Source organism: Grus americana, chromosome 3, assembly GCF_028858705.1.
Source record: "Grus americana isolate bGruAme1 chromosome 3, bGruAme1.mat, whole genome shotgun sequence".
NCBI classification, from domain to species: Eukaryota; Metazoa; Chordata; class Aves; order Gruiformes; family Gruidae; genus Grus; species Grus americana.
In genome coordinates this window covers 25,817,574-25,834,786 of record NC_072854.1, presented here as the reverse complement: position 1 = coordinate 25,834,786, position 17,213 = coordinate 25,817,574, and the positions used below count along the sequence as shown (strand labels likewise).

The following is a 17,213-nucleotide window of genomic DNA, read 5'->3' as shown; positions in this document are numbered from 1 at the left end:
GAAAGAGCTTAACAAACAATATGTCCAGTTAAACTGACCTTTTGGAGTCTTCTAGTTTTTCTTAACCCCCCATTGTGCTTATTCTTTTGTTCATTAAAAACTTTGCAAGAGCCGTCAGTAACATGACACACTGAAACTTCATTTTCATCACCTAGAAACCAAATTTAGAAACTTGAAATGAAAAATGCAATCTTGTGAAATGAAACTGCAACCAATTATTTCATTGTAGCATGCAGTGCTATGTACAATTAATGTACCTAAATTAATAATTTGTACCAGTTATTTTCCCATTATATTTCAGTTATGGAAAAACGAATGACATTCAAGCATCTGACCTCATCTTTCAGTATCTGATCTTGTAAATAAACTAGTTGTAAAACTCCCAACATCCTGAAAGCTGTACCTTAACCACAAGTAGATAATCTGCTAAATTGCTTTCTATTTATTACAAAATTTGCAATTTTTTCTGAATATAGAGGTGTTTGAGAGTTTGAAGCAGTGGTGGCTAGATTTTTCCTTTCTTACTGAAATACTAATGCTTTTGGTACTGTGTTTATCTGAAATGGTCTGAAGGTCTGAAACACGTTTTCAAACACTTTGCAAGCATACCTAGCAAGCTGTTAGCAGGCAAGAATTGCATGTGCATGCAGGCATATCAGTCCTGTTATTTATAAAACGGCACCAACCATAAGAATGTACTCCAATATGGCTGCCAAAAAGCAGTATTTTTTCATCACCTTTTTGGTGAATTAACATATATTTAATTCTTCAGTGCTGTCAGGATGACTTTTATAAGCACTAAATAATAAACTTTTGAATCATTTGAGAAATTAGCTTGCTTGCATAAGATGAAAAACTTTGATCTATCTTTTGATCAACGAAGTTTTAATTACTGAAGATTTAAGTAGATAACTTTTCTCAAATTTAATTCAATGGAGTCTACTTTAGGACATTCATTAATTTTTTATTTCAAAGAAATGCAGACCAGTTAAAGAAAGTTTAATAATTAGTGATTAAAGTGCCCTAAATTCAGCTCCTCCCAACTAAGCTTCTTCTGATTACTTTTGGAAAATACTGAGGGTTACTATACATATTTACTAGTCTGACTGCATATATAACTAAGAATCACTGTCAGCTACTTAAACTCTTAATCCTTGAGCTGAGAGAACAACAAATTACAAACAAAAAATGACATTTTCCATTTCTGATCACTTATTTTAAAATTACAACCTTTAAACTAGTCAAAATTTCATCACTTCTTCACACTAAAGTTGCAAGTTTCACATGAATTTACACAATATTAGTGAGTTTTGTGTAGTACAAGTAAACCTGCCGTTCAGATACAATCATTAATTTAAACTCTATTTAAATAAAAGCATCCTTTAACAAAGGGACAATTAATTACTTAACTATGTTAATTTTATTTAGTATTGCACTAATGTCCATCATCTTCAATCACTGAGCAAGACTGATGGCAAGTAGAAGAGGAGAAAAGATCTTGCCACACAATAAAAAATGCTAAGAAATTAAATTTAACTCCTTTTACGTGGAAAACAGATTTTTTTAAACCTGTATTTTGAATCTTAAAAAAAATAAAACCACTACAACAGGACTGCAAAGGTCCATCACCTCCTCTCAGCTTGGGGATCTTAAGCATTACATAAACAAGGATTATTCTTTGCAATCCAGCTCCTGATAGTCAGGAGAGAAGTAGTAGGAACTATCTCAAGCACTTCCCAGCTTTCCCATCCTGTAGGTCTCCAGCTTCACTGTCTATTGTCTGTTTTTCCCTGATTGCTTCTTTTTAAAGCAGTTGCTCAGTCACAAGTAAAGAGCTTTCATCTTTAGTAGCTTTTCCTAGCGTATTTCAAATAAGGTTGACAGAACTTGTTGAAGCAATTCCATCCACTGTTAGTTATCCCTAAATGTAATTCAAATAAGCAGCTGTGGTCCATTAGATCCCCTAAATTATCTTCTAAAACATTGCTCAATGACTGGTATCAAAATCAACAACTCTGATAGCCCTCTGAAGTATTATAACAAATCAGAGTGACTGTAATTTGCAATTTAAGCTTCTACTCATTCATGATCATTTATCACCAGTGCAAAGTTTTGAACAAAATATTGTCTTCAAAATTCCATTTGATAATTCCTTCGAGTTAAAGCAAAGTAATGATTAGGCACAATGAGCTAGTTTTTGTTCAGTCATGCCTATCTAATAAAAAATTGATCTATAGTATAGTGTTCTACTTTAAGAATATCATAATGAAGTGTCGCTGAAATTAAGCTATATTGTATCTACTATTTTGTACTTATCCACAGTTATTTACCCCAACTATGAAGGAAGTAAGTCTTGAATTTGTCATCATTGGTAAACCTTCAGGTAAGTATGCACAGAATATTTAATAATTTGTGTTATTATTATTGTAGTTATTATTCCAGCATGGGAAAATATCAAGTTTTTGCTATTCAGAACACAATTTCTTCAAGTCTTCTGAAAGCTTATGTGCCCACCAGGTTCTCAAAGAGAATAGTTTAGAACAATTTTATCTAGTTTGTTATGTGCTATAGGACAAGTGTCATCAGGCTTGGTAAATTTGACTAGGTCAAAATAATCCTCAACCTGTTCCTCTATTCAGAAATATTTGTCCTTTTTTGTTTTAATAATTAGTTACAATTAAACTTTTGTGAAGCTAAACAAAACAAGGCATCAAGGAAGAAATAGTCATCGTCTTCATTGCTCATTTGTTTTTTTTAAAAGGACATATTAAAATATCAATAGAAGACATCATACAATATTTTTAGTGAGCTTGTCTTCTTCCAAAACTGAAGAAAAAAAGGCACATCAAATCTAAGGAAGTTTTCATATGTGTGCTTTTAAAGACATAAACAGTATTTTAGCAGTATTAAGCACCCAGAACCTCAGGTAAAACTCATTCATCTAAATTAAAATTAATCATTTTTGCACCAAATAACAGAATGATATTCTAGATTTCCCATCTTAACATTGAACTATGTTAATTACCCTATAATGGGTCTTAGTTTATGTCTTTTGGCTAAGATAATATTTGCCTCCCACATTTGCCATAATTATCTAAAATTCACTCAGCTAAGCCTTAAGTTTATTTTCAAGACTGGAAATAATGCTAAGTCTGAGTTCAAATTTCTAAATGATTTTAGGATGATAGAAGCTTAAAAGAGCATACTCTTGCACTCCTTGCCCAATATTATTTATTGTTGTAGCCTTCAGATGAAAAGTCATAGGAATTAATCAAATCTGAGTAAGTATTGGCATTCTAAATCATCTGGTTCAAGTGCGAACTTACCCTACCATCAGCCCTACTGAAAAAGTTATAAGCAGATGGACAGGATTTCAAAGTAAAGCAATTTACAACATGAATGACAAAGAAGTTCTTAGACTCTCCTAGTAACATAGATGATTAACTTTCACAAAGGACAGTATTATTGCATTTCCATAAACTTATATTCATGATAGAGAAAAGCCACCATTTTCCTCACTTTGTAACTGCTAAAAATTTAGGCACTGACACACAAAACCCAGTTACACAGCACTTATTGACTATAAAGCACTGCAATTTTTCAGGTATGGCTGGTTTAATCAGAAGGATAGACATTTTAGCTGAGAAAGAAAAGGTGAATCTAAAAGGAAAGCATCTTTTAATATTCTTATAACACCTAATTAATTTCAACTCTTGTATCTGTGACAGTTCTCTACTTGATTTATGACTTGGAGTAAGATGAAAAGAAGTAGCTATGTTTATGCCTGTACTATTCAGCAAAACAACTGGACAGCCTTGAGTGTACCCTACAAAGGAACCTGAAATTTGCTACAACATAAGCATTAGGACTTTACGTTTCAGATTAGCCTCCATATTACACTTCTACTTTAAAATCAAATGTTCCAAGTGAAAAGAATTCTTTAGCTTTTAAAAATAATATACTGTATTTACCAGTTTTCAAATCACATACAACATACAGAAAAACACAGCAACTTACTATTTATTTACTAATTAACAAGGACAAGAAATAACTTACACTCAAGAAAAAAAAAGGAAATATTAAACCTATATTTAATAAAAATCAATTATTCCATTACACAGTGTCACAGTAGTAAGTTTAAAAGAAATTTTTCATTTTCTTCCGCAGAATTTGCATTAGGGAAAATACAACCCATCTTTCATTATTGATTCCTTCCATTTTTAAATGAGCTCATCTGAGCTGTCAAACTTGAGGTTCTACTTGACTACATAATAGATGCATGAAGCTGAATACATTATACTTGGGAAAATGGCCATCACTGATAAGTTACAAATATTATTAAAATCACTAGAAACACAAATTGAGACTTACAGAAGTTCCTAACAAAAATAAAAAAATATATACATTTGATAACTTTTGTTTGCTGAACACTATTCCTTTTTCCTCTCCTCCAAAATCTGTTATCTTAAACAAGAGGTCCAGAGAGAAAATAAAAGTATAACATGCTACAACATTTTTCTCCTTCCCCATTTGTTTCCATGATTGTTTCTGAAAAATGGACTGTTCTTTGACATTAAGGAATACATAATTTAAGGATCATCTTCTAGTACATTGCCACACAGCAAAACACACATACAGTGGGTTCATACATTTATGGGTATACATTTATACTTGTACAACACACACCTGCATCATTTTTTTTTAAACTATGTTATAATGATGCACTCCAGGTATTAAAATATAGAGGTAGTGAACCCAAAATAGCAGCTCACAGTTCAGCAATTTATTACCCACAGATATAAGCACAGTCACCATTTAACATTTTCACTGGCTGATTTCATAAGTCTGATACCAAGTTTGTTGAGCCCTTTAAGTTAATAATTAATTTTATATAATTCATTGATGCACTGCTGCAGAATTTTCTAGGGAAAACAAATGACTAAAATACACAGTTATAATTACAAATATTTAACCCTATGTAAAGCTTGACGAACAGAGCTCAAAATATAAAAATCTGAAAGTGATTACCCCAGTGCAAGTTAGAAGCTTTCAGGGAAGTTCCTGAGATTCAATATTCTAGTATACATTTACATTGAAATAACTTAGGCTAAAACAACTTGAAAATGCTCAAATAAAAAATGCTCTTAAAATTATTATTAAAACTAAGATCACTTCCATATTAAAAAGCCATGGTTAAGAAGACGCTGACATTGCAACTCTTGCACATGCCCTCAAATGTCTTATTCAATCTTCATCATAGCACAAGTTAGAAATTGCTAACTCAATTTTTTTTCTTCCACTAGAGATTTTATGGCCTTAACTGCAATTAATCTAAAGTAGCAATTTTAACTTGTAAAATAAAAATAATTTGAACAAGGGACCTTATGATGAGAAGTTATTTGTAAACAATTTACAAGAGCACCATAACATTTAAAACAAAGATCTTGGTTTCTTAAACAGATTTTGAATAGCAACAGGACGTTTACAGAATACCAAGTATTAGGGTAAAAGGCAGCTCACATGCTTTTGTTGCATTTTGTGAGCAGTTTCCTTATCTCTTGGTGATTTCTTTGTGTTTGTAATGTATGGGAAAACAAATAGGTGTTCTTTTGGATCCTATGCACTCATTTATTTTACTCAAAAATAAAGTCAGTACTGCAGCATTTTCTTCTTTTGGTGTAATTCTGAAATATTTTTCCCTTGGGAATGGCAGTTCATTTTGCAATTTAGTTGCATGAGTATATCTAATGCAGTATGATATCTTTTCATTTTCCAGCTCTATGTAGCAACTTACCAGTAGTGTGAGTACAGTAATTCACATTGGTTCTGTAGGATTTTTCATGAGCATGCTGAGACAGCCTACTCACACCATCAGAATCTAGAGCTTCTGCAATGTCAGCTTTTTCACCATCTGACATATAATTTAATGGCACACTTCCAGGATGTTCAGTTGGTTTGAAGTTTTTCTTTACTGAAACATCATTTGCTGGAATAGATGTTTTCCTACTTTTCTTGGAAGTAGTATGTGACTTACAGAAACTCACGTCAAGCGAATCCATGGTTGTAAAAGAGTCTTTGCAACAAACTTGAGGAGGATTCTGTGATTCCTTTGGTACTCGTACCTTTACCTCATTTTCATTCAAATTAGATGATGAAAAAAAGTCTTCATAAGAAGTGTCGTCAGTGCAAAAAGACTTGCTGTATGTAGTAACTGCTTGCAAGAACTCTTTAGACCCTGATGCACCCAGTTCTGAGGAATTCAGTTTCAAACTAGATAGTGTTTGTATTTTCTTCCTCTTCTTGTCTTCAAGAGTACAATAATTTCTGTCAACAGGGAAGCTTCTATCCAATGAACACGTATTTAAGTCTTCACTGTTAATAGGTGAATTAGAGAGACTGCTGATCAAAGCAGGAATGGTGTTTAACTTGGCTATTTTTTTGGAAGGAGTAATATGACTCAAGTCCTCGATTTGGAGAAGAGAATTTTCGTTTGCAACTGAAGCAGTCATGCTATTTTCATCCTGCTGATTTTTCTTTGGAAACTCTTTTAGATGTTTCTTTTCTAAAGACAATTTGTCATCCAAAGTGTGCTGCAAAATCTGTTTCTTTCTTAAGCTTCTTCTGCTATGTTGTTTTGGTGTTAAGCTCTTCTGGTCATAGCTACGTGAAGGAGAATTCACTGATGCACTCATGGATACATTACTATCAGTCCAAGTATCACAGGCATGCTTTACTATCTCTGTTTTCTGCCTCTTTGATTTATCAGTTCCCCAAAGACAATCGTAACTTGAGTTCAAGCAGTCTTCCATTTGTTCTTCTGCAAAATATGGAAAGTGGCAACATAAATGTATTTAACAGAACAGAAAGTACCAAATTTCTTAGTAAAACACATCTGAAATTACTGAAAGAAGAAAAGCAGGATTTAGCCACTTCTCCAGATATCATATGGCAAGTCATCAAAAACTAAACAGAAAATGGATTAGAAACAAAGCACCTTATGTTGACAAGCTACAATAGCTGTAGTTATCATATCTTCTTACGTGGTAATAATTATCCATAAGTCCTGTCCTGCATTCTTGAAAAAAGCAGCAAAGGAATTCCCTTTTACTCTTGAATTTTTTGAGAAAAACAGCAAGATTTTACACTGATAAAGCTAGCTATAGTAATACTGGAAACTCAGTGATCACCATTACCACCACCTTGTAGTTTTTGCAGTTAAGATGAAATTAAATACAACATCATAGTATCATACTACATACCTCAACACAACGTATTAAAAATAATTAGAATGTGAAAAAAATATAATTTCTTGTAGCTATTCCTACAAAATTATTTTGTGAGATATGAATTCCTCTGAAACAGGCTAGTATCTTTGATTATCCAGAATACATTTTTTTTTAAATCCGGTTGTTCTACAATCTGATTATTGCAATAGATGCTTTTGTTTAAATACACATTGAGTACAAAGTTTCAGCAATACTTCTGTAAGTGCTCCTGTAGCCAGCTAAATTCAGAAAAATGAAATATATGGAGATGGAAGGAGAAGTTTCACATGACATGATCAGACTCCCATATTGATAACTGAAAAAGTCTTAACTTTCTTAAATTAAACTGGATTCTTGAACTTTTTAAATCATTATTAACCAACATACTCTCACGTATCTTGCAAGCACAAACAAAAGGGCCACTGTCACAAAGCATCAGAGAGAGAAGCCACACTGAATATTGTCATGGGACATGAAGTTCTATTCTTAATGTAAAATTACATTGTGCAGTTGTAATGCTGGAAAGACATACTCAAGGTAAAGCTCTAAATCACCATGTTCAACCTCATTACCACATAACTAATTTACCTAAATAAAAAAGTTTGTTGGCACAGCTATGCTACTTCCAGTATTAAACTATTACTTCTCCCTAACATTGCATGAAGACGTACCAAGCTGTCTCAGGCTACAAGATACTGCCCCTGTTCTCATGTAAGCCAGCACGACAGCATTCCTGCATAATGTCAACAAAATATAACACTTAGAAACAGCATAATGTATAGCTTACCGATGAGGTAGAATGGAGACTAGGCAGACCACTCAAGTGGCCCTCATTACTAATTCTAAAGACTGTCTTCTCCTTACTTTTCTACTGAGATCAAACACCAGCATCTGACTTCAGAGGTCTGGAGTACATACCCATTGGATACATGATTAATACTGTTAAGATGCCCACTGATGTAGCTCAACAGCCTTTACAACAATCTTCACCCTTATGTCCTGCTACTATGCCAAAACACAGGAACAAACCCCTAACTTGATGAGAATAAGAACCTTGATAACACACGATTTGAATTCATCTGCAACCATAAAACATTTTAAAAGCTGATTTATTTTTATTCTTGTTATTTCTTCAGTCTCTCAATAGTTAAAACTGGAGAACACATTAGTGTTCCTTTTAAATTCAAGTTTTTTGATTGACAATTTGGTAGACATTTCAGTTCTCCGAGGTCCCTCTCTTTCATTCAGTTCTCTTTTTTTGCTTCTCACATCACACTGTTTAGTGTGCACTCTGTATTCTATACAAGAGCACCGCAAGAGCAGAGAAGACTGGCACCATGCCAGGACAAGAAGCCATTAATGGGGAATGGTGTGAGGAAAGAGGAGGAAGTGAGGCAATCAACACAGCAGTTAGGCAGAGCATTTACCCAATGTGATACCTCACACTGTTTTCCTTGAATTCTTACTTCTACATACTTTGCCAGTTAAGAAATACTAAAATAATTTGGCTTTAAATATGAATGATAGAGCAAATATATACAGTTCCCATTTCAGTATACTGCACTTTCCAAAACAATATATACAGGCCACGTATTATTTTTAATTTCTGTACTAGATAAAGTTATGTTACTTACCCGGTAACAATGCAGCTTCTGAATTAGTTAAGGTTGAAGTAGACAGCGAGCAGCCTCCTGGTAAACTACTTGAAGGTATTTGAGACATTTGTGAAGCTAGGAATTTGTAAATAATAAACTAGTTAGCCCTATTTGTAAACATACAGATTTCCACACCATCTACTCATATTTCAGAACAGCTCAATTCTAAGAGACAAGTCCTTGCTTTGCCAACTAACTATAACCATATAAATAGTTACAGATTGCTCAACAGTATCTCAAATTTATATACTAATAAAAAAGTTATTAGATATTCCACAATTTTAAGCAATTTTTTCTAGATAACTCAGCACCACATTTTCCTGAAACTAAAGAATGATGGCAAACAATTTAGAAAATATTAACAGACATTTCTAAGCCAGTTGAGGCATTTTACTAAAGAATCTATCAAATACTGCAATTAGCAGCAAAGCATTAATCTAGCAGAAACGCTTTTCAAAACATCTGAAGGTACTACCTTAAAATTTGAAGAGAAAACAAATACAAGCCATGTTAAAATAAATGAGATGTAATTTTTCACCCATGTATCACTGGTTCTTTACTTTCCTCCCACAACTATTGTTAAAATTATAAACTGACAGTCTAGTTGACACAGACTTCTTAAAACTTCAAATACTACAGATCCCCCCCTCGCCCTCCCCCGCAAAAGATGTTCCACGTTTCAACAGTGTTTATAATAACTGACAAAACCTAATGACGTAGACCTCAATACTTTCACAGTAAGGTAATGCAAACACTAAAAAATGATTTGAAAACTGCAATCTAGATTTAGTTCATCAGGATCTGCATTTTGAAGTCAACTAGATTTATTCAATTAGGTAATTCAAATTCATTTATTTTTTTAAATCCTGTTCTTCAGTACCTGGAGAGATCTCTCATCAGTTTTGGACTCCTTTTTAAACAGCTGGCCTGGGAGTAACAACATTACAATCTTTGTCAAGTACAGCATTTGCATTAAAATTTAACAGGAAATAAGATTTAGAGTCTCACTGTAAAGTTTAACCAAGTTGTGATAATATCAATTTACAATTTAAAAAGTCTGGCTTAAACATTAATCTTCTTGAGCAGTCTAGTGATTAAGAAACTCTTTGTGGCGATGATTGTCTTCCATGACTTCTTGTGCTCTTCAACAGAAACAAACTAAAAGCTAAAGCATTCACACCTACTCGAAATCTGGGAGGATGGGAAGACATGCAATCAAGTAAGATATGAAAAAAAAATTCTGAAGGCCAGAGCAAGACAAGTGCGCCAAAAATTCAGCCACTTGTGCATGTGCATGGATAAGTAAAATTTAACTTCTTACCAGTAGGAGAAATGTTTTCTCTTTTTTCCTTCATCTCCTTTATTCTTCTTTCCATTGCACTACATTGATCTTTTATCTTATTAACGGGGCTGTATACAAGTGAACCATTGTCTTCAAATAGTAAAACTGGTACATCAGTTTCTACAAAAAGAAATTGCATTTGTACATGAATATTTACATGTCATAACAGCTTCAGATGAAGTTTCTTTTTAAAAAAACAAAAAAAACGTTGAAAAAATTAGGTTTCTTCTACCTGACGTCACTACAGATGCCTTAGCAGCACAAACTTGCAAGGAACTCTGTAAAAAGTAAGTCAACTTTATTTCTTATGGTGAGATACATAAGTCAAAAACCACAAACCCCATCAAATGCTTTAAAGAAATAAGTTAAGATATTTGAATCTTAGTCCAAAGTAGTTCTTACCAGCATTAATTGCTATCTTTTGAACAGCTAATTCTTTAGCCATCTGGTCCAGTCTTCTCTGCAGCTTTCTATCATTTTCTGGAGTTTTTTCAACAAAGTCTTTTGGCTGCATACATTTGTGCTACAAGACACACAAAACTATTAATTATATGGTATAAAACTGTCAGAAGTAACCACACTTTCTATTTGCCTATCACTTTAGCACAGTATTTATTATCAGTGTTTAACTCTCTACTACTTATTATCACCTCCTTGAGAGTCACAGATAATTGTAGAAGTTAACATGTACCAAAGGGAACTTAATATGAAATAAGAAAGAACCTAACAGAATCTTTTAGGTTAGATTTTAGTAAAAAGGAGACTAAGTCACCATCTTTTCTTTTTTGTTTATAGCAAAGCTCAAGCTTGAAAGATTTTTTTTTTAAATACCAGGATTTTAGGGCTTGTTGCAACTCAGTGAAACATAAGTCACATAACTGTCATTTTTTTATTAGTTAATCATTATGTCATTTTAATTTAAATCTTCATTTCTTCATTCAGCAGTATAAAAACTTTACTTTTATTATCCTTTCTTCAGATAAGATGCCACACTATCACAGCCATAGCCTACCTTTAAAAACCTACTCAGATGAATAGGTAGAGTTTATAGAATGTTCTGAAAATAAACAGTTCAAATGCCTGAGGTCAGGAAGTCAAGTTCAAACTTTAAAGTTTAATACCCTAGGCCTATTTTTAAAAACATAATAATTAAATAAAATCACATACTTACCTTTTTTATCAGTAGTGGTAAACCTTCGCTAGTGTCTACTGCAGGAAATAAGGATTCATCAACATGTAATCCAGTTTCTCGACACCTGTATAATAAATTAGAGCAGGTTTGGGGGGGTTTGTTTTGGGTTTTTGTTTTGTTTTTTAAAAATGAGAACTTTTATTGCAAAAAGAGTTGTCTGAGCCCTGTAATAATGAAACACCAACACTTCCTAAGTATGTATCTTTAGTGTAACTACTATAAATGCTAAAAAAAAAAACCAAACCTATATATTACACACCAAATATAGGACATGAAACAATTTTTTGTCCTAATGATGGCCTCTCAATTGCTGTTCTGCAAGAATCTTCTGGCCAGATTCTCATGAACATCAAATCTTGCCCTGACTTTTGTGAGGACTGTAGGCTTTCATTGTTCACTAGCTAGCAAACTTAAATCACTGTGATGACAGCAAACTCCCAACTACAATCTACAGAATTTCATGGCGGGGGCGGAATTTTTTTCTATTCAGGCAAATGAAGAAGGAGGCTTCATTTGATCCTGGCTTTTACATCTTACCCATTAGTCTGTTTTCCACCTTCTCTTTGTATATGCAATGCTAAACTAAAAACAGACCCCCACCGAGGAGCAATCTATATTCATGCAAACTTTTTTTAATTACAAAACCAAAGTCTAACAGATACCTTACCCCTACTTTTTCCTGTCTTTTCACATTCAAAGATTGACTTGAGTACAGCAGGACTAATGTTATCTTGGTATATGACACAATCTACAATCTACTGTATTTGTGAATGCTAAGATTGATATTGACACAAGAATTTGGCTATTAATACACAAATTAAAGTTCTTTTGATCAAAATAGGTAAACACAGTTTTATTCTCAAACAATAAATAATAAAACATTACATGAAAGAGTATGGAACCTTAATAGACTACACTAGAATTCCCCCAGAAGTCATTCAAGACTGTGATTCTAGTGACACCTAGTGATCTAACTGCTATAAAGTTTGTATCTGTAGAATTATAATCTAATGCTTAGTTACTCAGTTTTTAATAAAGGAAAGAGCCAAATCATTACATGTATTTATCAAACTAACTGAGTTTAGAGTTCTCTGGAGCATCAGAGATGATATTCAACATGCTGGACTTCAGTGGCTATTATTAAATTCTGGCTAATCAGCATAGATATAGACTACATTAAAATTTACATTAATTCAGAGATTTCATTGATTCAGAGAAGCTAAACAGAAGAAAATTTGACCATTAAGTATCTTATAAGAATTTTTTACTTTGCAGACAAATCTGAATGTAAACAATTTATCTATCTTATTTATGACATGGGTGAGTTACTGTACTAAGAATACACGGGTATTTCCCAATTAAGGGTTTGATTTGGAAGTATTAAGAGTTCTTAATTTGAACACACAGTGTAGCAATTCTATCTTATGTAGGGTTCTTTTTGTTGTTGAGTTTTGATTTTGTTTTTTTAGGTTGCTCATTGAAGTATTTGAGTTGCAGAAGTACTAAAAAAATTTTTTTCAGTGATTCCAAAGCTGCCACTCATTTTGCATTAAACTTAACAATTTATTTGCACGAATCTTATAGCAAGTCCATGATTTTGTGCACTGTTTTTAAAGTTAGACATATATACTGTTCTTTGAAAATCAAAAGTAAACAACACTTTTTTTAAAAATTAAAAATACATTTACTCAGGAGTTGTAAATTTTTTTTGAATTTCAATTGTCATCTTATTTTAAGAGTCTTCTTCCCAATTAAATTACTTCCTAAACTGTAGAACTGCATTCAGTTTAGATTCAAATAGATGCTCATACTGTAAAGGAGAAGCTTCCAATGCAAGTTTAGAGAGAGCACTGGAAATCCAGTAAGAGCTCAACAAGGCAGTGTTCACTAAATACTGGACAAACTCTTGTACTCTAATAATTTGTGCTGGTTTTTAAGGAGGAAAATGATTATTATAGTATTTTTCAAATCATAGGGCATGTTCCTCCAAGAGACTCAAGCACTGCTCAGGGGAAGATAACACTAGTGTACATGCATAACAGTTTGGAAGTAGGGGTCCACTAGCTGTTAAGGGGGAGAGTATCTGGCACAAAGCAGAAGAATAAAAAAAACGCTGGAGTAATTGTTTATGATTTGTTTCCTTGTCTTGTGTTTTCAGAGCTCAAACATCAAAAAGTAGTGTCCAGATAATAAATACCATATACTTCAGCATCCTGTTTCCAATAACATGAAAACACAGCCAAACATTCCCAGTTGACTTTGCTATGTTCCACAGATTTCTAGTTTACAGATGGTCAGATGCAATACTGTATTTGGGTTTTGATAAAACTAAATGTTTAATTGCTTCAGTATTTTTTAAACCCATGTAAATCTTTGCTGACTATGACTCTGCAGCAAGGAGTTCTACAACCTAATCATGTTTTGCTAAAAACCATGATTTACTGTTTTCTCTGAATCTGCCTCCAGATTCAAGCGATGCTTTCCCAATCTTCTACTTGAAAGGAAAAAATATACAGTCATTCTTTATTCAGCCTCTCAGTATGAACCTTTGTGTTCACAAGAGTCTCTCTCCCTCTACTCCCACTTCTTTTCCAGGCTGAAGAATTCTTGTCTCTTCAATCACATCTTGTGAGGAAAGTCTTTTATAAACTTCAGTCATCCTTGCTGCCATCCTCTCGCGACATTCCATCAATAAGGAGGGCCTGGTAGGGGATGTCAAGCTCAAGGGCAGCCTTAGCTGCAGCGACCACGAAATGGTGGAATTCAAGATCCTCAGGGCAGCGAGGAGGGTGCACAGCAAGCTCACTGTCCTGGACTTCAGCAGAGCAGACTTCAGCCTCTTCAGGGATCTGCTTGGTAGAATACCATGGGACAAAACCCTGGAAGGAAGAGGGGCCCAAGACAGCTGGCTAATACTCAAGCATCACGTCCTCCAAGCTCAGGAGCAATGCATCCCAACAGAGAGGAAGTCAAGCAAAACCACCAAGAGGCCTGCATGGATGAACAAGGAGCTCCTGGGCAAAGTCAAACAAAAAAAGGAAGCCTACAGAGGGTGGAAGCAAGGGCAGGTAGCCTGGGAAGAATACAGACAAACTGTCTGAGCAGCCAGGGAGCAGGTGAGGAAAGCCAAAGCCCTGATAGAAATTAGCCTGGCCAGGGATGTCAAGGACAACAAGAAAAGCTTCTGTAGGTATGTCAGTGAGAAAAGGAGGATGAGGGAAAATGTGGGTCCCCTCCAGAATGAAATGGGTGAACTGGTTACCCAGGATATGGAGAAGGCTGAGGTGCTCAATGACTTCTTTGCCTCAGTCTTCACTGGCAAATGCCTGAGCCACACTGCCCAGGTCACAGAAGGCAGGGACTGGGAGAATGCAGAACCACCCACTGGAGGAGAAGATCAGGTTCGAGAATCTCTAAGGAACCTGAAAGTGCACAAATCTGTGGGACCTGATGAGATGCATCCGCGGGTCTTGAGGGAACTGGCCGATGAAGTGGCCAGGCCACTCTCCATCATATTTGAGAAGTCCTGACAGTCTGGCGAAGTTCCCATTGACTGGAAGAGGGGGAACATAACCCCCATTTTTAAGAAAGGTAAAAAGGAAGACCCAGGGAACTACAGGCTGGTCATCTCACCTCCGTGCCTGGCAAGATTATGGAGCAGACCCTCCTGGAGACTATGCTCAGGCATATGGAAAATAAGGAGGTGATTGGTGACAGCCAACACGGCTTCACTAGGGGCAAATCATGCCTGACAAACTTGGTGGCCTTCTATGATGGGGTGACAGCGTCCGTGGATAAGGGAAGGGCAACTGACATCATCTACCTGGACATGTGCAAGGCATTTGACACTGTCCCGCACGACATCCTTGTCTCTAAATTGGAGAGACATAGATTCGATGGATGGACCACTTGGTGCATAAGGAATTGGCTGTATGGTCGCACTCAAAGAGTTGTGGTCAACGGCTCAATGTCCAAGTGGAGAATGGTGACGAGTGGTGTTCCTCAGGGGTCGGTACTGGGACCGGCACTGTTCAACATCTTTGTCGGACAGTGGGATCAAGTGCACCCTCAGCAAGTTTGCCGATGACACGTGGTCGACACGCTGGAGGGAAGAGATGCCATCCAGAGGGACCTTGACAGGCTGGAGAGGTGGGCCCGTGCGACCCGCATGAAGTTCAACAAGGCCAAGTGCAAGGTCCTGCATGTGGGTTGGCGTAATCCCAAGCACGACTATAGGCTGGGTGAGGAATGGATTGAAAGCAGCCCCGAGGAGAAGGACTTGGGGGTACTGATTGATGAGAAGCTCAACATGAGCCAGCAGTGTGCGCTTGCAGCCCAGAAAGCCAACCGTGTCCTGGGCTGCATCAAAAGAGGTGTGACCAGCAGGTCGAGGGAGGTGATCCTGCCCCTCTACTCCGCTCTTGAGAGACCCCACCTGGAGTACTGCGTCCAGCTCTGGGGGCCCCAGTACAGGAGAGACATGGAGCTGTTGGAGCGAGTCCAGAGGAGGGCCATGAAGCTGATCAGAGGGCTGGAGCACCTCTCCTATGAGGACAGGCTGAGAGAGTTGGGGTTGTTCAGCTTGGAGAAAAGAAGGCTCCGGGGAGATCTAATTGCGGCTTACCAGTACCTGAAGGGGGCCTACAGGAAAGATGGTGAGGGACTGTTTATCAGGGAATGTAGTGACAGGACAAGGGGTAATGGGTTCAAGGTGAAGGAGGGTTGATTTAGATTAGATGTTAGAAAGAAATTCTTTACTGTGAGGGTGGTGAGGCACTGGAAGAGGTTGCCCAAAGAGGTTGTGGATGCCTCCTCCCTGGAAGTGTTTAAGACCAGGCTGGATGGGGCTTTGGGCAACATGGTCTAGCAGAGGGTGTCCCTGCCCATGGCAGTGGGGGTTGGAACTAGATGATCTTTGAGGTACCTTCCAAGCCAATCCATTGTATGGTTCTATAAAATGCTGTCATGCTGCTACATGAGGTTTTATGTTCTATTTAATTATCACTGTCGAGGTGATAATGCCATGAAAACATTTACTCTAATGTCTAAAATCTAAATTTTCCCCTCACACAATGTGATGACCATCTTTGTTCTGATACACTTAAGAGGACTTATGCTTTAAATAGTCTCCTTGACACCAGCAAGAATTTTATTCCCTTCACTGTCTTAGCTTCTTAACAGAACTTCTTCCATTTTAAGTAGACACCTTTTTAAAGTTGAGCACTGTCACAGAACTTCTTGGGTTTTGCTGTTCCAGTACGAACACTGATTTCATACTGTGGCCATACTTGCAAGAAATACTTACTTTGAAATAATTTGAACAACCATCCACAAACCAATTAAGACCAAGTGACACCTAAAGTATTTGTCTTCACACTGCACTCCAACAGGAGTCACACAATCCCCAGTCTACACTAGAAAGTTGCCCTTTACCATTACATTTCCTGAAATGACATTTCACAACAGTTCTGACCATTCTGAGAACATTCTACTCCCTATTGAATGGAGGAGGTGGTTAATCAAGCCATCTTTTTTTAGAAACGCTAAAACTTCAACTCATATGAACTCTGCATTTTTTGCTTACACAATTATCAGGTTCAAACCAAGCTTCCATTCATACAGGACCACTACATTGTCCCAGGGTTCAACAGACTGTCTTCTGCCTACCAAATTTCCAAGATATTAATACATTAGGCATATAATTTCAAGTCAGGCACTCCAGTTCCCTCATCTTATTACAAAAAATTATGCTAGCAGAG

At 35.9% G+C, this 17,213-nt stretch overlaps 1 protein-coding gene across 4 annotated transcripts in view; it reads right to left on the bottom strand.

Annotated features, from left to right (window-relative positions):
* The window catches only part of MCPH1 (microcephalin 1), a 133,604-nt gene that overhangs the window by 109,230 nt on the left and 7,161 nt on the right, over positions 1–17,213 (bottom strand). For all 4 annotated transcript variants that reach the window (XM_054820454.1, XM_054820458.1, XM_054820457.1 and 1 more), the window contains 6 exons: positions 11,434–11,518; positions 10,665–10,785; positions 10,242–10,382; positions 8,900–8,995; positions 5,795–6,817; positions 39–151 (listed from right to left, as the gene is read on the bottom strand). In XM_054820454.1, the coding sequence (XP_054676429.1) occupies positions 39–151; positions 5,795–6,817; positions 8,900–8,995; positions 10,242–10,382; positions 10,665–10,785; positions 11,434–11,518 (1,579 nt within the window). The remainder of the gene's footprint in view (positions 1–38; positions 152–5,794; positions 6,818–8,899; positions 8,996–10,241; positions 10,383–10,664; positions 10,786–11,433; positions 11,519–17,213) is intronic.